At 38.6% G+C, this 21,509-nt stretch overlaps 1 protein-coding gene across 1 annotated transcript in view; it reads right to left on the bottom strand.

The window, feature by feature from the left end:
- CFTR (CF transmembrane conductance regulator) overlaps positions 1-21,509 on the bottom strand; it is an 87,031-nt gene that overhangs the window by 28,453 nt on the left and 37,069 nt on the right. The window contains exons 12-18 of the mRNA XM_005146074.3: positions 15,252-15,346; positions 12,389-12,475; positions 10,804-11,536; positions 9,767-9,895; positions 7,028-7,065; positions 5,630-5,883; positions 4,475-4,554 (exon numbers count right to left, since the gene is read on the bottom strand). Coding sequence (XP_005146131.2) covers positions 4,475-4,554; positions 5,630-5,883; positions 7,028-7,065; positions 9,767-9,895; positions 10,804-11,536; positions 12,389-12,475; positions 15,252-15,346 — 1,416 coding nt within the window. The remainder of the gene's footprint in view (positions 1-4,474; positions 4,555-5,629; positions 5,884-7,027; positions 7,066-9,766; positions 9,896-10,803; positions 11,537-12,388; positions 12,476-15,251; positions 15,347-21,509) is intronic.

Here is a 21,509-nt window from a genome sequence, read left to right as displayed (position 1 = left end):
CTTCTAAATCACAAAGCCACACAAAAACAACGGCAGCTAGGCAGCATTCTCTGTCTAGTTAAAATGGCAAAACCACCACTTGCAGTATGTGCAACCACCTCCCAAACATAGTGGTGGTGTCCCTGTCTTGTCTGGGCTAGGCATGCCAGACTGTCAGGAGCTGACTACTACTTGTCCCGATCAGGACAAGACAGGAAATAAGTCATAAGTCATAAGATGATTTGTGGCATGAAAAATTAGCAGTTTCAGGAGAAACAAAGATGGTTTAAGGAGATAGATGACTCAAAAGGAACAAATTCATTATAGAGTTAGTCCATTAAACTCACTATGGTCTCATAAGACCTCATCCTTGGTAGCTCCAGACAGATTTAGCTAAATCAGGCTTTGATCTTTACTCTAGAAGCACCTTAAGCCCTTAGACTGTTTTTGTCTCATACCTAAATCTAATGAAAATCAAGTATACCAGTGTACACAGAATAGCAAAGTTCTGCTTTGCATCAGGGTGTTACCTTTCACACTGAGCAACTACTTCAAACTACAAAGTTATCTGCTCAAAGCAGCTGCAAACAGACAATTTGGACAAAATTATGACCACATTGAAACATCATTTGTAATAACCACTCAGCAAAGAAATGGACGGAAAGCAAAGCTAATTTCACATTAAGAAGAAACCTGCTGGTGGTGCCTTTGCTACTGCATCTACATAAATTCCAGGAAGGATTGAAATTGTCAGTACTCCAAGTCAGAGTCTTTCAGGAACAGGTATGCATGTTCCAGGTTTTTTACATTTCATTTTTTTTAATCAGAAATCTGAGCAATGCAATAGAAAAGTAAGTGTAAAGGCAACCAGAAGATGACACCTTCTCTACAAGGCAGTAGCAAAAATCAACACACAAGCCAGCAACGCTGGCACATGGTCAGGGAAATGGCAGCAGAGGGCTCACATAGCCCAGTTAAGAGCCACAGTGCTGCACTGTCATGCCCCAGGCTGAGCTTTCAGCCCTGGGACAGAGGCCAGATGGGGAGACATATTCTAATCCTTCCTCTGTATCACCGATTTGGAAATGGAGCTTGTGGGAGACATAGCGATTTAGTAAGAGTTCAGGGAGGTGATGACTGTAGCAGCCAATCTGGTTAAACAATGGGGGTTTATTATTTAGGGAAAACTGGTCATGACCACAGGTATAAATGTTCAGTGAGTTCACTACGACTTTTGGAGTGTGACTTTATTAAACCTTAAGGACAATCAGTATATGCTAGCAGCATCTCGTGAAGGATCTCCAAGGAATGATGGCCCCACTGTAAGTGCTGGTAGAAGACCAAGATAGATGTTAAAACTAGTGGTAATGCTACTGCAGTCATAACCTGGTTACAATTCATACCCAAGATGTATGGAGCAGGCCAGACGGCTGTCAGAGAAAGCATCACAGATGCCATCTCTTGTCATTGATATGAAGGCTGATACCATTGTTTCCTTTATGGGCAATTAGGTACATCCCAGTGATTGGAGAGTAACCCTGGCCTCTTTCAACCTTAGGTTTCATTCATCCTGGATGAGAAGCCCTTGCCCCTCAAAGGGAAGGCTCACCAATAAGTCTACTGCTTATAAAAGTCCTAAGAAAAACTAATCATCTTCATCTTGAAGATGATAAAGGGACTGGAACTTCTGATATACAAGGACAGTTTGGTAGAGCTGGGATTGCTTAGCGTTAAGAGAAGGCTTAGGGGATCTTACCTTATGGTATTTGTATATGTGCAAATATTTTTATAAATTATATATATTTAACAATTATATTCTATTTATATAAATACCACTAGATAGTTGGTGCAGATAAAATGCATCAGTGGTACCCAGTGGGAAGATAGGCAATGAGCACAAGCGGCAATGCACAAAATTTCTTTTAAATGTAAGAAAAACTTCATTTTGACCATCCCCACATCTTATTGTGGGGATGGTCAAACACTGGAAAAGGTTATTCAGAGGACTTTTGGAGAGTCCACCCTTGGAGATATCCAAAATCCAATGGCCCTGAGCAACCTGCCCTAGCTGAATCCGCTTTAAGCAGAAGGGTTGGAGAGGTCCCAGGTCTAAGTCCAGAGATCACTCCCACTTTCTGCAATAATCAGAAGAATTCCTCTTTCAGAGGAATCTGAGCATGTTCATAAGCAGGGTCCATGGAATTTTAAAGCTTCCAAACAAGACTGAATCTATAGAAGATCAGAAGGATTTTTTTTTATGAAGGGATGACCAGTGAAAAGCATTCAAGACAGAATTCAAGTAGGTTTGATGATCTTCACCAGAAGAACCTGAAAAGACAGGGCAGCTTATCATGGATGTTCAGGAGTCTCTGCAGTGGAGATTGAGGAGACACAGGTGAACCTATGGGACACCAGAGCATAGGTTAGCCTCTGAAAGGCATCACAACAGAAAAGCCAAATTTAGGGATTTTTCTTCACTGTTGAAAATAAGAGAAACCAGTGTAGAGAGCCTGAAACATAGAGACAGGCTAACTAAAATGATTTTGGGATAAAATCCTCATAGCAGATCCAAAATACTAGAAACAAAATGGCCACATCAGAAAAGACAGTAGTGAATCCTGATCATACCAAAGATAACACTAATGATTCAGGGAAGGTCTTAGTGTTCATGTTTACTCCTTCAGCAAATCTTCATGACATCAGCAGGATATGAAGTAGAGTGTAATGTCATTGAATCTTTTCATGTGAAGTTGCATTGGCCTCTCTAAAGTCATGAGCCTAACTTATCAATTACTAACAAAGATACAGGGAAAGTGATTTGGCTTTGATCAGACCATCATGTTGATAGGGGTGGTAAAGTAAAGCAAACTCACAGATGGAGACAGGCAATCTGTGCAGCAAAGTGTTTAGGTTGATTGCCAGGCCTGCCCATCTCCTAAATAAAGGCAAAGAGGAATAGCAGGGCCAGGGGAGATTTTATTTTATTTGTTAAACGTTTCTGGGAATCAGCTCTACCTGAGGAAAAGCTGGCGATGTAGCATTAGTGGTGGGACGCTAATGAGGAGTGATGGGATCCACACAATGCCACAAAGTCTCAGAATAGGCAGGATGGGAAGCAAACAAAGGTGTCGTCCTTGAGAAACACTGGAATTGCCTCTATCTCTGTATTTCTTCAATGTTCTCTTCAGTGTGGATGAATTGGAAGGTCATTCAAAAGTGAAGATTTTGCAATGCATGGAGTTCCCCAGGACGCATGCTGGAAACAAACCTTTCCATCCAAAAACCAAGTTTGCAATTCTACAATTAAAAAGGGCTAGATACAGGCTGAGAAAGTTGGGGCTGTTCAGCCTGGAGAAGAGAAGGCTGCGTGGAGACTTCATAGCAGCCTTCCAGTATCTGAAGGGGGCCTACAAGGGTGCTAGAAGGAGACTCTTCATTAGGGACTGTAGTGATAAGACAAGAGGTAATGGGCTCCAACTTCAACAGGGAAGATTCAGGCTAGATATAAGGAAAAATTTCTTTACAGTGAGGGTGGTGAGGCACTGGAATGGGTTGCCCGAAGAAATGACAAATGCTCCATCCCTGACAGTCTTCAAGGCCAGGTTGGAAAGAACCTTGGGTGACATGGTTTAGTGTGAGGTGTCCCTGCTCATGGCAGCGGGCTTGGAACTAGATGATCTTAAGGCCCTTTCCCACCTTAACTGTTCTACCATTCTACAACCCAGGAATGTAAAATTCCTTCAAATAATAGAGTCATCTAAAGATCTCCTCCATCATAAATAGTTGTCCAGTGTCTAACAGCTTAAATCCCAGAGACTCAGGGGAAGCCACAAAGATGAAAAGGATAAAAAGACAAAATTATGCAGTCAAACTTGTTAAGGGGAAAAAAAATAAAAGGAAAAAAAGCACAGAACTGCCCAACTGAGATCTGAACACAAAACATCATGGCTCAAACTGCCCAAAAAGGCAGTCCTGAAAGAGTTTCCCCAGAAGATAAAAGAACGGAAACCCAAAAATATACTCAAGAAAAGAGAAGAAGCACATTAGGGGTGATGCTAGCAAACTGGTAACAGAAGAGGCTAAGGATGTAAAGTAATGAAAATGAATGAATGCAAGCTATGGATAGCATGAAAAAAATACTACTCTTGAGCCAAGATAACCAAAAGAAACTAATGAATGCCCTTTACACCTCTGAAGCTGAATGCAGGCAGAAGCAAGGATACTTGTACTGGAGGGGTATGCAGGGCAAAAATGTTTCTGAGCCTGAGCACTAAAAGTGGTTTGCACAAACATACACATATAGCCAAATACTCAGAAGCGATGAAGCCGACACACAACCTAAGAACCTATGCAAATGGTATACAGACTGAAAAAAAGGAAGAGGCATTTTATTCCAATTGCTATTTCTTCTTAGCAAGATTTCTTTTGCATGATGCGCAACTGAAACTCTACAGTGCCATAAGACAGCAAAATTTAGAACTTTTGTTCTACAAACCTGAATGAAGTCAAATACTGTAAGTGGCAGCAAGTCATCCACTATTGCCGTATCTTTGGAAAATCTGTTAAGCATGCCACCTATGGATTGAGGAGAAAAAAAAAAAAGGAAAAGAAAATCAAACATTTTGACACCCCAAAATCCTACATTTATTACTTTAATGTAAAGAACAGCTGTTTCTGAATACAAAATATTGAGTATAAGATTTTTTCTATTACATTAAATTCTGCTACACTGCAGTTTAGTGGAGGTACAACTTCTTCTCCCATGGAGGAATTTGGCTCCACAGCTTCTGTTTCAACTTTTGGAATTTTGAAAAAAAAAAAAAAAAAGCCAACAAGAAAATGCAATAAAAACAACAAAACAATTAAACAGGACAGAGACAGATACACAAGGCATAAGGTCTGTACCCCTTATGCAGCAGGCTCTGCTGATACACAGATAGGTTGCATAGCAGCATTTGCATGAGTTTGCACACCAGTTTCCTAGCTTCTGAGCAGAATTACTGTATTACTCACCAGGTAGCAACAGAATTAAGAATTTAATGGAAAAATGAAGGAGAAATCCTATGCTGTATTGCCATTTACCAGCATTTCCTGTAATTTAGTAAGCAACAGTAAGAAGGGTAGAGGGTAGGAATTTCATGTACAGCGGGAGATAGAACTTGTTGCCCCAGTTATATAATGAACCCTGTATCCACTCCAGAGCCGAATTTGAACATGCATACTATTATTCACACCAGCTGATGTTTTATGCCATTTTAGTAGCACTACTCATAAAATAAAGCACTATTTATCAACCACATCTAACTCCTTGTCACTCACCACATAGCTGACTACAGCTTTTTATTGCAGTTTTAGACAAGGTCTATTCATTAGAAGCTATTCTAGTTTTACTGCCTCAAACAGTTAACAGTTCATTTTCTCTAACTTACAAGGTGATATTTCAGAATCGGAATTGATAAATGAAATATGTCACACTTAAAGTGTAATCAAGATTCATTAAAAGATTCACAAATTACTTAATGTGGCAAACTTCTAACATTCATCTTGATTGAAAATGTAAAGGGAAACCAACAGCATCCTTCAACAGAATTAAAACTGTTTAACTGAAATGAAACCCATATATGAGTCAATCAGTTCCCATCTCAGTTACCTGCTTTCCAAGAGTTGAATGTTGACATAGGTGCATGAAGAACTGCATGCACCATCTTTTGATGAAGGGTTTTAGACACTGTGATAAGCGTATGCACAAGGGGCAAACCTCTGAAGATTCCCATGGCAAGCAGGGTATCTGCCACTCCCACATAGATATAAATGATGTAGTAGGTGCTAGTGTCAGTGACAATCACAGGAGGTTTGTCAGAGGTACTGTTTTCTGATTGTGTTGCATTTGCTTTCAAGGCTATCCTGTTTGATGGAAATTAAAAAAAATGCATTACTGGAAATAGCATTTTTTCTCTTATTTTCTCTACTGAAGAGTACTTCAATGTTCATTTATTTAAGAACTATGTTAATGGTTAGTTATATGTATTTCCAGTCACTTTTAAATATTGTCCTGTATGTCTGAAATATAAAGTATGAACTACCCCACGATCCACTGAGGCACCGTAGCCCTATGTGTGTTCAGCAGTCAAGGCAACAAACAGTTTATTCATCTACTCAGCTACCTTCAGTAATTCAGGAACCTGTTGGCATTTGTAGCAATTTCTGAAATTAGTTGCAATTGTGCAATGAAGGGTTTTCTGCCAAGATGGAAATTAAGCGGATGGTATAACCACAACCCCTCCAATGATTTTCCTCAAACTACTGTGAAAATGTGCTGCTTTGGTAGTCTCCCGCAGATCTACTGCCTGTTAAATCACTGACAAAATTAGCCTAATCAAGGAAAACACATCCACCTCTCTTAATAAGAAAAGAAAAACATTTAAGCATTGAAAAGAATTATCCTGGAAGTAAAATGCTTTAGGTGTACTGTAAAAATCAAACACCTACTGTAAGGGGACATCAGCCTAAATCCCTCCTTCTCATCAGACCTATGTCACCATATGTTTTCAGGCTTAGCGCTACAGTACGAAACAGGGATCAAAAGCATTAGCCCAGGAAAAGCCATACTGCTGCTTTCCATGTTTTAACCTTCATCTGCCTAACCCTGTAACTTCTGGGAATTTTTCACAGGTGAGCAGAGGAAACAGTACAAATGCATGGAAACTACTCCCTTAAAATGTTCCTTAGCAAATGTCTCGCCTGTCATGCTCTGAAAGTGATGAACCACAGTGTACTCAGGATAAGTCCATGCATCTCTAGAGTCAGCTGGCCCAGAAAAAGTCTTGCATGCGTTGTTATGTGATCAATAACAAGGCACAAACAGTTTGATTGTCAGCATTTAAAGAAGTACCAGCCTAAGATACCGCCTTCATGAGGGATTTAGACCATGCATCTCTGAACCATTTTATGGAATATAAGCTAGTTCCCATCCATATCGAATTCTGGCTGAATTCATTATTTATAGCAAAAATCAATATAATGGAAACCATGGGTTCTCACTACTTACTTTTTAAGAAACCACAATCCAGCAAGAGAAGCAGCTACCTGTGACCAAAGAAAACAAAGTCAATTTTTTTGTCATGTCACATTATGCACTTTTTCTTACTTATCTTCTTCTACTGACTTTATAATTGTTTTTAGAGAGAACATTATAAATGAATGGAAGTCAACCTTCCATGAAGCAAAAACTTTGTCATAACTGCTCCTCTTTCCACAGAAACTATTAGTGCATCCCACCAGGAAAGCTACATTTAGACTTGTATTACAATCAGGCTCTCAAGTGCCTAAATACTCTTTTATTGTTTTTTACCCTAGTATTAACAAAGGCTTGCTAATGCATTCCTAATGACAAGGAATATTCACTGTATGCTTTAACATATTTTAAGTTTTAAAGACTAATATTTCTTCCTAAAAGAGACTCTCAATATCTTCAAAGGCAGGTATTCAAATACAGATGTCAAACCTTTAATACTGTTATTTTTTCATTGTTGTTTTTGGTAGCTGATAACTACATTTGATATATCAACTCATCTGATATTTACATAATTCTCTACATAATCTATTTTAATACTTTTAAAATGCAGAATTGAACCATTCTTATTGTGAGATGCTTCAGTGCTCAACAGAAGCTTACTCTGGAACACTGTTTCTTGTTTGTCCAGTGAGGCACTGGAGATCTTCACGCAGTCCACCACATTTTAGTCTACTATACTTCTGCCTATGATCTTTTTTCTAAAGGTTGACATAGTTTCTACAATAATCTTCCCATATATTTTTATGGCACTGGTACAGGAATGTATTGCCATAATACCCTGCTACCTAATTAATTCTTCTCCTTAGGAACCACTAACTTTTGAAGGTCTTGCAGTAAATAATTAAAGATTGACCATGATGCCCTGAATTTAAACATTTGTGAGGATCAGGCTTCTTTCACAATAATATTTTCACATCTCTCACTAGCATTCTTTTCTCATCCTCACAACAGAGGAGCTTTTCAGCTGTGAAGATGAAGGTAGATAATATAGTGACAGAATAACTTCACAAAGCCTTTCTATGTTTCCAATTGTAGCTGCTCTTCTTCCAGTTCAGCAATCCTAGACTCTGCAAATTACATCTAGGAAATACTGTTTTGAGCCACATAAAAGAGCTACAAACACATACAACCCCACAAATCTACAAGAATGTACAACTGATGCCCTATACATGGTGGTCAGTGTGGACTCACCCTGGAATCTACAATATAAAGCAATCCATTCTAAATCTAAGATAGTATCTCCAGCATTTCCACAGCACTCCCACCCAGCTCTGAAAGGTGTCACAACTCCACTTTCAATTTACGTATCACTACTCTCCCAGTTCAGCTCTTGTACATTCATCCCTAACCTCTCTGCATTGTCTAGGGCTAGAAGGGTACAAACTGTTAGCACAGGCCACATAACCACTTGGCATGGTATTTCATCTCTTGCACAAAGATCTGCTAAAGGTTATATAGTCTGTGCTATGGCTGAATATCTTCCAGTCCATTAATTTATCAATAGGCTTTTACTTAAGCAATAGTCATACTGGAAAGTTTAACTTAGATGGATAACTTAGATTCTTTGTCATGGGATTTATTCTTCAATTACAAGATAAGGCTTTTGAATTATTTAAAAAGGTTTCAGTCAAATTTAAAAGAAAAAATTGGTAATCAAGATTAGACATGTATGCTGAATATACAGGGACAAATCTGATATACCTCAAAGTTAAAATTTCCTTTTTCCCTAAAATGCACATTTAGCTTTGCTATTGTAGGTTTATACAGGCATTTCCCACTAGCATGAAAACAAAAACTTACATAAGAACAGCTATGCATCTAAATACTGTCTTGCTTCTGGAGGTGGTTTAAAAATTTGGGATCTCAAACTTGCCTCAAAAAATGCCAAGAGAAGTTGGTACCATATTTTACAAGTTGACATATGAATACAGGTTCATTTATCTCCCAGTCTTCTCTCTGAAACATGTTTCTTCCCTCAGAAAGACACTTGATTTAGAATACCAGGTGTAAGAGGCCACTGTGAGATACTGTATATATGCTAAATGTCTTTCCTAAATTGGGAGACAAGTCAAATGCAGGAATTTTCTGTTATAAGAAAAATTGTCAGACTTGCATCATCAGATAGGCTCTTCAGCACTTTTTCTGACAGTGTTTCCCACTGTACTTGGAAAAAGTCTTCCCTGCATGCTGCGGGAACACCCCATCCATCCTTAAATGCTGGTACAGGCATTCGGCCCTCTGCCTTAGCACTCTTCTTTCACTAGGAGCAAAGCTTCTAACTTCCTTTTTAAAACAATTCTCCAGAATTTATGTATGTGCTCATAGGAAAAAAAAAAAGTAATTGTTGCTGTTAACCCCTCAAGGCTCTGCAAGGTATCTTAGAATGGAAAATGGAAGATTATTCACCTGTGAACAAGAGACCTGCATAGGACAACAATTCTTATCTATGGTACCACACAGCAGAAAGTAAGTGTGATAATTTGAGAAAGTGGGTCTTCTGCTGCCATGCACTAATCACTGCCTTTGGTGTGAAATGCTCATCTAAACAGTAGGGAAGTCATTGCAATATCACCTAAAGCAGTTGCCAATAAGTGATATATGCACGAGCTAATGCTAATAAGAAGCTGATACTTCACCCCTTTTATCACAAAGAACAAAGTTTGAACAAAAAATCCTTTGTAGTAATGTGACATCAAGCGCAGATTTTCTTACCTCAATTAAGAAGACAGTCACACACAAAATTAGAACAAAAATCAAGTTTTTGTGGATGGTAACATATCTGAAATAGGTATTCCATGTGGTAACAGTACCCATGCTTTCAGCATCATCAGTGAAGCACTCCTGTCAAAGAATTCACACGACCATACTAAGAATGATATTATCTATATATGAGAATTTATGACACATGAAAGCTGTTCTGCTAACTCCGTCCAAATAGTTGAACTGTAGCATTCAAACTGGCCGATAATGGCTACAGAGGAAGGTACTGGCAGGTTAAGTCATCTTTGATAGAACAAAACAGTTTAAAGACAATCTGAAATTTTCAGACAACTCTGAATGGGCAAATGGAGAGTTTAAACATTTCTTGTAGACTTCTTTTCACCTAGGAAACTACTTTAGAAAATTTTCCTATCCTGTGAAAATTAGCTGTCAGTTTTTAAAATGAAAGTAGTTCATCATGACTGGCTGATAGTTGTTAGAAAAAATGGAATTTTGGTCCAGTTCTTGTTATAAAATTCAACTTTAATTATGTAATTTCCATCCATAAAATCAGAGTAAAATTCAGCTTATTCCTCTGTTCATTATCTGTATAGGAACACAAGAGCTAAGCAGGCTGACAAATTTGTCAAATCTGAGTTTTTAAAACTGTGCTACTATTTCAAATTTTTTTTTTGCAAGCCTTAACATTTCAAATGTCAATTTTACATAAATGTTTTAAAACAATGCTTTCCCATATTATGGTTTCAAATTTCATTTTAGCATAATCTTAGAGGTAGATTAAAATTCTGCATTGAAATCCTCTACAAATAGCATTCAAAAACTGTGAAAAATCAGGCAAATTTTTTTGAGGATTTCAATAATTTCAAGATGATATTTGAGTTAAAATTTTCACAGATATTCCAAAAGGACATTCCATAGGGAAGAATTGCATTAAGAATGACATAGGAATGTAGAAAAATACGTAGGGAATATACTGCACTAAACTATCACCATATCAAAATCCAGGATGAATGTAAATCAACACATACCTTCAAATCCTCTTCATTGATTTCATCAGTTATGTCTAAGACACTGTCCTGAGACAAGCGCCTGGCGTAGATACCTATCTCAGAAGACAGGTTCATCTGAGGCACCACTGACATTTTCCTAAAAGTTGTACTTCCCTTTTTGGAAAAGTTTGGTCCAAGGTTCACAGAGGTGCCTGTCATCAGATTTAACACAGACTGCCTCCTCCGACCTTGCAGCATATGGTCAGTGTTTAGCACGTGACTCCGAAGCAGACCTACTTCTCCCTGTTCCAAGTCAGGCACCAGTGAGAGCCTCCTTTCTGGTGGGTCGTTGTGGCCATCTTCTATCCCATTGACTTGCATTCCATTCTTCTGCACTACTGAGAACTTCCTACCTGCATTAAGCGGGTTAATAATTATGGAGTTCTTCCTTTTGTCATTAAAATCTGACGTCTGTTTAAAAGATTGCTTCTTGGTTTCATTTCGTGATCCCATGCCTTCTCCTTCAATGGAAAATCGTCGGAGAGTCTCGGTTAGTATTGAATTTCTTCTCTCTGCACTGAACTGATCAAAAGAATCAAATCCCATCAGCTCCGAACTGAAGTCTGGCCGTTGACCCTGAAGTTCAGCAAATGTTCCATAAAAATAGCAGCTCCCTTCATGTAAAATTAGTATTTTGTCAGCAATCTTTAAATGTTCCAGTTTTGAAGTAACTAAGATCCTAGTTTTATTCGCCATCAGCTTGCATACACAGCTATAAAAGATGAAAGTGTTAAAAGTAAGATTTTTTTCTTCGTGACTAAATATTGCTTTCACTTTCGATCTATTTCCTCCCAGTATGTGCAGCCTTGAGCACTCCCTCCAACTACAAAGGAAGCAGTAAGACTGAAATGTGTAAAGGATGAGTACTTTATCACAGGAACCAAAAAAAGTGGGGAAAATTTAATCTTTTTCAATCCAAAAGGCGCAGTTCAACATGAAAATTAAATACTTCTTTTCATCTTAAGGTTACTTAGATCTTTTGCTACCAAACTTAAAAGTATTCACTTGATTTCAAAAGATCACACTTCTGATGACTGAAAAGCTCATGCATAACAGTGTGCATGTCCTTACTCTTTCAAGCTTCACCCCCAGGACAAGTCAAAAGTCTCTGTCTTTGGCCTGCCTACTGCCAATCTCTTGGTCAGTGGGCACTTTCAGGTGACCAGTTCTTCAGTCATTAGAAAACCAAGACAAAATACAGCTTTTTGTAAAAATTTATACTTACAAAGCAGATGTTTTAAAATTAAAGCCTTTCTGGTACAAAGACACACCAGATATAAAGCCATGCTCTCTGGGAGGAATAGATTATAGCAGGCTCAATATGCTGAGATGGAAGAGGGAGCATTAATGCACACACCTGGCTCAGGCTTGTCCTCAGCACAGTATGCTGTGTCCTACTGCTAACACAAAATACTCAGACAAGAGAATGCCTTAAAATAAACAGCCCTAAAAGGTACAATTTTGATCATTTAAGTATTTTTTACTTTAATTGAATTCCTGCTCTTGGTTTTACTTTGTGCTGCTTGGTGGGATTCTTAAATACAATTATCAAAATATACAATACCTTTCAAAAATCTCTTTTTCTGTAAAAATGTCTAAATGCTCAAAAGGAGAATCCATGAGATACAAATCAGCATCTTTGTACACTGCTCTGAACAGAGAAAACAGAAATTATGTTAACTTTCACAAGTCTTATAAATTTACATAAATATAACTTAAAGAGAATGCCTTTGCCTCAGAAACTCGTAACTGGTAGATTTTTTGACAGCATCAGTGTGGAGCTGGAGTTCAGTTTTAAATGCACTTGTAAGACACCTTTCAGTAAAGCCTTTCCTTGCTGCAGACCCCATTACAAACCAGCCGGGTCTTCTCTTAGTTTCTGTGCAATCAAAGCAAGCTATACAGTTGCCTTTACATAGATTACTCTAAAGACCTGTTTATGGCCTGAATCTGACAGGCCCCATCAGTGTATAATGACCATTTAAATGGGAATTTACTACCTACTGTAATGCCCACCAGTACATAAGGGAATACTACATAAATGTAATTGTGTGAAAAGAGTAGGTCTTAGCACTTAGTTTTAAAAGTACTTCAAAGTAACTGTGAGCAAAGACAAGTGTATTACTTGCAAACAATATCTGAAATGGAGCTGTACAATAGTTTCACAGAATCACAGAATCCCAAGGGTTGGAAGGGACCTCGAAAGATCATCTAGTCCAACCCCCCTGCAAGAGCAGGGTAACCTAGAGTACATCACACAGGAAGAGGACATTAAAAACTATTTGTAGCATTAGGACCTTAAGCTTTATGTGACTGGACATGGATCACCGAGATCTAAACCTTGGGTTAAGAGGGTTTTTTATTTAAAATCGATTCAAAAAGGAGCCTTATGTACCTCTGTGAGTATGAAAATCATGAAGTGATATGAATCAGAGTGTAATTAGCAAAGAAAATTTCGACAGCTGCATTTCAGTGCTTTTTAAAGTATTCTAAAATGAGCTTTAAAATCATTATGTTAAACAATGTGAGAATATTTAACCACCAGGAGAAAAAGCCTTCAATAATAGTATATTATGTTCACGAACCAAGCAACTTTATTGAAAAATCCTCTGTCACAATGGATTTCACTGACCATACATTATGATGTAGTGGCTGCACAACAACAAAAGTTTATACTGTTCTTGGCACTTTTATCAGGAAAAAGTTTGCATTTTTTTTTCTGGAATAATGGTAGCACTCAAATTATTGCTATAATTGGTATGTTGGGCTTAGTAGATATACATGACTGCCTTTAGGGTACCAGGCCAGTGAGGCAGCTCAAAGCCAGGGCAGGAGCTGTTCTTTTTACCTTGATCTTTTCTTTCCCCTGTTATAGCTGTAAGGTATTGACAAAGCTCTATAAGACAGATGGACTTAAACAATCTCTGTCAGATTCTCATGATGGCTGGTTGATGGCACTTCCAGCTGGAAGTCTCATTTCACATGACTTTGCACAGAGTACACCAGAAATGTGCATGAAGACAGTCCAAGCAAATAACATGCAGCTTATGAGCAGTGCAGAGAGGGCTGTAATCCTAAATTTTCTCCTCTAGCTTTCTTAGAACTTTACCTGCAGCCCACACCTCAAGCACGTGCACACCTTGCAGCATGCTGAGCTAAGACTGGAGCCCAAACAAAACCTGAAGCAGATATAGTCACTGACTTTGGGACATTTAATTGGTTTTTAAATAATAATTATGTAGCTGACAATAAATGTACTCTATCAGTTATGTGACCCTCCAGTAAATGAACTGTGACTATCTGAAAAGTGACAGATGCCATTATCCATAGAATCTGGGAAATATTTCCTTAAATGGTGAATTTTAAATGAAAATCTAAGTGGGTTTCAGAATCATAGAATAGGGTTGGAAAGGACCTTAAGATCATCTAGTTCCAACCCCCCGCCATGGGCAGGGACACCTCACACTAAACCATGTCACCCAAGGCTCTGTCGAACCCAGCCTTGAGCGCTGCCAGGGCTGGTTGGGGTGTTTTGCTCTTAAGGCTTTGCCAGCTCCTCCCATTCTCTCTTACCGCAGAAATCAGAACCATCCATATGTCTCTTCCCTCTGACAAATTTGCTAGAAAGATCCACACTAAAAGCCTCTTTGTGTTAATGATCCCATCTTTTAGCCTCACACAGACATGCACATCTTTCATGGGTTGCCAGTGTGGATCATCATAATGTGATTTAACTGCTACCCAGAGTTTCTGAGCATGGGAACCATCACAATTTGTACTCAGCACAGAAACAAATGGGGCCATTTACAAATCAGAGCTGTCATTACTGAACCTCTGATGACAGCTAAGTGATCCCACTGAAACACATTGCAAATTTGTTATACAAACACCTATGTTATCGTTCCATAGATCTTCAAAATTATTAACGTGGGAAGGTCAAACAGACAAGGCCAGATCGTTATTCATAAGTACTGGCTGTCCATTGCTTTCCTAACCATTCTATGATTCCATAATTCTACCTTTTCTTTTTTTTCCAACAGAAAAACCAAAACTATTAGCAACATTTTTTGAAACATGGAATTATTTCATCTGGAATCTTTTGTACACATTTCTTCGGTACTTAGAAAGCTACACTTACAGGACTAAATCTCCATAGACAACTTGCATCAGGGAGCAACAGATTTATCTTCAGCTAAGGTATGGCATGCATCTAACATCAGACTTTCAAAATCCAATAAAGAAATATGCAGGTGTATCACAAGCACAGCTGCATAGCAAAACTCAGATTTCTGAGAGTAAAATGAAGTTACTGAGAGACCTGGTGGATATTTATTTAGCAGGACCTGGTCCACATATATGTAAGAGCTCAGTTGTAGTAATTTCCTTATAAAAGAAACAGTACATTACTTAGAGAGTAAAATACTCACCTTGCTAGTGAGATTCGTGCTCTCTGGCCTCCACTCAGAATGATTCCACCTTCACCCAGCACTGTATAATCTTTGTCTGGGAACTTGGAAATATCCTGTTAACATTTTTTTTAAAGAATTAGACATGTATTTTCCATATACAAGAAACTCAAGTCGCAGACTGGATAGAGTCACAATGCACAACACTGTACAGACAGGTTAGACAGAAGTGGTAAAACAATACCTCCCACGGAGGTTTATTTCTTTAAGTTGTTTATGTAGTCAGAAAGGGTGATAAAAGAAAACGTGTAATTCTACTGCAGAGAGCAATCACAAGCTGCAAGATCTCAAGAATAAATATTTGTCTTGATTGCTAGATCTCTATAAAAGCAGGGAATGTACCTTCATAAAATATCAATCCAAGATGTTAACTGGTTGTGTTTTCTGTCAAGTAACAATGGCAAATGCATTTGCAACTGAAATTAGGGAGAGCAAGAAGCTAACTCTGGATCTGAGCTCTTCAGAGCCCAGAGAAATTAATACTTCAGGTATGTTCATTAAAAAAGGCTTGCACAAAATTCCTAGCCAGAAATGCCAGGAATACTCAAGGTTTGCAAAAGGTTTGGGAGCCAAGTTCCACTGCTTGGGCTGTAGGTTACTTACAGCTCATGACCGTGCTAAAAATTAATCTTTAGCCAGTGAAAAAAATAGAAAATTCCATTTCCTTCTCATGTGAGACAGAGAAAGGAGTAAAGGACATCCTTGTGCCCCACTGGCAGAGGTGGCCAGAAATTTTCTTGAGGGGAGTATTTAGCACCAAAACTGACTATCCTTGCGAACCAAAATAATTCATGGAAGTTGGGACATAGAAAATGGCTTGTGTGCCTGAAGGCTGTCTAGTTTCAATACTCCTACAGTTGCTCTAAATTCTGCCTTCAAGTCTTCCCTGGCCTACATCTTAAGCTAAGACAGTGACACCACTATAACTGTGGTAGATTCAGGGCACTCCTCCCAGAAATATGGGCTGATGACTTCCCTGTGCCCCAGGGCACCAAGGTTTCCAGCAGCTGTGACTCCAGGGTAGTTTGCTTTGTGCAAAGCTGGGAGCCCTGAGCGTCCTAGAAGCTCCCAGTGCCTGTGCTCCCCACTCGGCAGCACAGGACTGCTGCTCTTGCTGCCTATGCACGTCCTCCCACTCCAAAGACAGGGATCCCCCACAGCCAAGGAAGATGTCCAAGACATCTGATACCAGACAATATCAGCTCCAGCGCTCTCATCCCTTACAAAGATCTTCCTTTTAGTGCAACTTCTGGAGGAAAAACAGTGGTAAGCAAAATCCCCCAGAAAGTGAGCTGCTGGGAGCAGGCTTTAGGGAATGGTGTGGAAAAGGCAACCTGATTTGTGGTCTCTCTTCCCCCAGGCAGCTGAGAGACATACAGGAACTCTGCTCTCCGCATACACTCCACAGCACCCACAGAAACCCTACGACATCTGGGAAAAATGCCGGAAGACATGTGAAGCACTTCCAGTGCAATCCGACCTTCGGATTGTAAATTGAACTATTCTCTAGAAGTCTGCATTTCACACGAAGTCAGATATAATCCAGTTTTGACCACCCCTGCTGTGATGTTGATGGTTAATTACTCTGTTGGGCAGCCTTTTGGCAATCCAAGCCTCTGAGGTTTTGCAGAGTAAATAAATAAATAAAACCCCTTCCAGATAAATGTTTCCTTCTTCCTCCCCTGTAAATTGCCCTGACCTCAGGAACAGAGTGAACAATGCTGTTCACCCCTGGATCAGTGACAGACAAAAGGTCCAGCCACTCGAGGACTAGAAATTGACTGCCTGGTCTGTCAGGAAATGGGAGATTCTCCCATCTCTTTAATTTGATAATAGCGTTTACTTCCTGACTTAGAGGATTCTGACCTTAAAATCAAGATGCTCTTATTCATGGAAAATCTATTGCAGGTGATTTTTAAATTCTTCTCATGTTAACTAGTTATTTCCCTCCTGTAAAATGAGAGCCGCACAAGCAAACCCCTGGTACTAACACAACAGCTCAGGTATTTGAAGAAAGAGGGATATGACAAACAACGCCAGCAACATTTTTAAAAGAGAATTTTCTAACAAAATCATTGTGCTATAATAGGTCATCAAGTATTTAGAGAGAGCATGTGAAATTCTGGCACAAAAGGCTTTCTGGCATCTATTTGAGACAACCTGCTCAGATACCTGTTGTTTCACAATGCATGCAGGAGCCATGTTATTCATCTGTTACTTTGACATTTACCCAGTGTCTTCACCTAAACATTGGGATTTGCCTGGTTAAGTATCTAGGTATCTAAGCTGATTTCCACTGTTTCCCATTTCTGCCAGTACTGCTGCCTGTAATGGTGCTGCTGCTACTGCTGTTTCCTAATTCTGTTTCTTCCAGAAAAGCCCAGGTGAAGAACTGGGCCCAGTGTGTACTCCCCTGCAAACAGGGTAAAGTCCTAGCCCTGCTGAAATTAATGCTAGGGCTCCTATTGTTTTAAATGGTGGTGGTATTTCATCAGATATATTTCTCTGCAGGTGCGTCAACACGGAATTTTAATCAGACTTCTAATGAGTTCCCCTTCTGCTCTCTTCTACCCTTCACCTCAGGATAATACATGGCATGGAACAGACAAAGAACTTTTCAGGCTGTAATCATCATAATTAAAAAAATGTTTAGTAATTTCTTTCAAAGGCGTAAACAGAGTGATGAAGTTCAATAGACACACAATGCTATTTGTTGGAACATGCATTACCTATTGTAAAAAAGTACATAGGGCTGGTCCAAATACATCCTTGCTGTCATTTTATGCAGGAAGTGAAATCAAGCCAGGGACAAAACCCATGTAATGATGCTCAACGGCACAAACCCCAGCATATTAACAAAGTAGCCGCTGGATTTTCTTTAACATTTCTATTTCTAAATGCTTAAATTGAGAAACTTATTGGTAAATATTCAGAGAAGAAACCCCCCGGTTCTCACAAACATTAATTACTTTTGTGGGTGCTTCTAATACCAGGAGTTAACGAATCTCAAATTGCACACCCAAGAAGAAAGCACCCTCTTAACATCTCCTTGATTTTTTAACAGTGTAAATGTCATATTCATCTACCTCAGCAGCAAAAGGATGACTGTTATAATACCTTTATGTTTGTATGGAAGGAAACAGCCAAGAGGGTTTAAGGTAATATCTCTTTTCAGGGTGAAGAGGAAATATGGTCTGGTTTTAAAAAAAAGGAAACCTCAAAATGTACTTCACACTCCAAGTCTTTTCTGAAGAGATTGTTTGTTAACAAAATAATTTGATAAATCATTAGCAACAATTAAGATAATAAAGCATGATAAGAAATAACTTTCTAAGAAACACGCCTTTCAGCAAGCAGTTGCTTTATATATCCAAACCTATTCAAACTACTCAAGCAGTTCTAATGATAGAACATATATATTTTACTTATGAGGCTCCTCTTCCTTAAATATGTCCTTAATAATGTAGCCTTTAATCTTCCCTCTCCTGCCTTCCCTCCAAAAAGATAAAACAGTCCTGAAACTAAATGGAGCAGAGCAGCAGTTTTGACTCTCACCATTTCATCTTCACTGACCCTTTCCCCTGTTTCAATACTGTTTTTTCTAGAGTCACAGTTTCTTTACCATCTCTATCCCCTTCCCTTTCTTCATTGACATTAACATTCCCCATGTTTATTTTCTTAGTTCCTAGAAAAATCTCCCTATTCACATTGCTACCTTCTTTCTCACCTACCAAAGTACTCCCTTTTTAATCTTCTCTCTTTGTTTTAAAGAAGCTGCCTCTGTACATATTTTGCAATTCCCCTTCTGTAGTATGGACTACTTGCAATAAATTAGAAGAAAAATAATGAATCCTTTCTTGTATAAAATACTGAGCAAAACTCAACAGAAGTTAAACAGAAACAGCACCAAGGGTTTCAAGCAGCAGCTGCAATACTCTTACACTCTATTTGATAAATTTTGTCTTTAGTTATAAGATGAAAATGTACTGTTACCTGCTTTGACACTAACATATTAACATAATTATTGCTGTACTTCCAAGCCATCATATCCAATTCTAATATACCCATGAGGAGAAAGAGATCTGAAACAGACCTCCAGATTTCAATTCAGTGATTACTAAAAAACTTTAGATAAAGGATTTGAAATTTCGTTTTGTAGAAAGTGTAACTTTTACTTTGTCCTGATTTTCAGGGAAAAAAAATAAATTTTGGAAGTAAGACAGACATAAACTACCCTGCAAAATTTCAAGTTTTCAAGTTCTGACATCAAAGTTTGTGTTTCAGACTTATACCTATGAGTGAATATTTCTGTTAATTTTTAAAAGATGAAGAATTTTCAGTATTTTTTTATATGATGGCTTTTAGGTAACCAGCTTGAACACACCTGAGTCCTCATTTTCATGGGCCAGAAGTCAGAAAACCAGATCACTTTAAGGTATTTCAAATCAGAAGTTACTTTTATAAATTTTATTTTATTTAGGAAAGTCTCTCTCTCTGCCTGTGATTCCTGAAGCTGAAGCTTTTGTTAGATTTCAGCTGAACCATTTATGAAGGATTCATGACACAAAACCACATGCTTTGTTTTTGTAAGAGTTTGTGACCTTGAGCAGAGTTTCAGGCTCACCCACACCTCACATGAATGCTGGCAAAACTTGCTTTCTCTATGGTGAAACATTCTCGTGGAAGAGATTTCTGAAACATGAAGTAGTCAGTATGCTGTTTGTGGGTAGATTAAACACAGGGTAAGGGAATTAAATACAGTTCCAGAAGTGACACAGAACATAGGACAACATCCAAGGTAATTGATCCAGAGCCCTGTACCTAAGACAGAGACAGGGGTGGGGAGAATTGTCTTGATTGAAACAGGTTTTTAACTAAACAATATCAAAACAGAACATTGCAGAGCAGCTCTTTTACTTGACTATTGATAAACTTCTTGAAATCAGTGTATTTGGGAGTCTGAATCCACTTTTTTTCTCTAATCGAGATGCTCCTCTGCTATAGAGAAACTGTGCTGGCTTATTTACTTCTAGTTCCCCAGGGAACTCACTGTGTCAGCAGTTTTACTGCTGACCTGACCATGATTTTGGGCCACAGACAAGAATTTCAGTTAGAGGAGTCTGCTCATGCCAGTGGATCATACCAGTGCAAGGTGGAAAAAGGATAAAGGGCTTTTGGGCCCACGTGTCTGAGATGCAGTGACTGTAGTGAGAGACTTGAAATATTATGTGGACTTTCTGCCTGCAAGAGGCATTTATGCTATTTTAGCTGTTTACATTAGAGTGAGATGAACTTCACCTTGACATGCCTGTTGCTCTCCTCAGCTAAGAGAGGTCAAGTAACTTTCTCTCACGTAGTTTACACTGTAGACATACACATGATTAGGTAACCAAGCTACCTCTTAATATCCTCTTGTAGAGAATTACCTACTAAAGATCACTCAGTTCCAGGCTTGAACCCTTATTATTCCCCTCTTCTGCACACTTTGTAATCTGCAGTTTGCAATCCCTTGTCAAAAACAGGCACAAGATCAGGGCACGAAGTATTTCATTCACGGACATCGTAATCTCTCAACTCCTACTGATTTAGTTATCTGCAAAAAAACACCACCCAACCAACCAACTAACCAAAATCAGATAACTGCCAAGCCAGCACAGATAAAAAGGGGTGGAGCAGTACAGTGGGATGAAAGGATATGCATTCTTATTTCAGGGCATCCTTGACATTGCAGTGAACACATCGAACAAGTAGGAACACAAACCAGGGCTTGGCATATTGACTGTCTCTCTCTAACTGTTTTCTCTATAACTTAAGTTCTTAGATGAAAATTAATCTCCTGCACTCCCTGTAAAACCACCTCAAGAAAACAGGATCTGGCCCAAAATTTCTTTAGTACTATTATATGATGTGATTTCACATGGAAACACTTCCTCTATTTGCATGCCATGTTAAACATTATATTTATGAGCAGCTGGTAGCTCTCAAATCAGAACATGTGTTTACTTTAAGAGTGGTAATCTCTTCAGGGTAGTTTGCCATTATACATTTATGGCCTCTTAGGTAACTATTGAAGAATCAAATGAACTAACAACGTGGAAAAAATATCTATCTTACATTGCAAAAAGGTAAAAACGTAAGTCATGGAGGTATGGCTTCAAAACTGATGAATAAATAAATCAAATAGGATAGGATAGGGTATGATGCTTGTTGATTTTTTTA

The sequence above is a fragment of the Melopsittacus undulatus genome, chromosome 5 (assembly GCF_012275295.1).
Source record: "Melopsittacus undulatus isolate bMelUnd1 chromosome 5, bMelUnd1.mat.Z, whole genome shotgun sequence".
NCBI lineage: Eukaryota > Metazoa > Chordata > Aves > Psittaciformes > Psittaculidae > Melopsittacus > Melopsittacus undulatus.
This window is presented reverse-complemented; position numbering and strand designations above follow the sequence as displayed.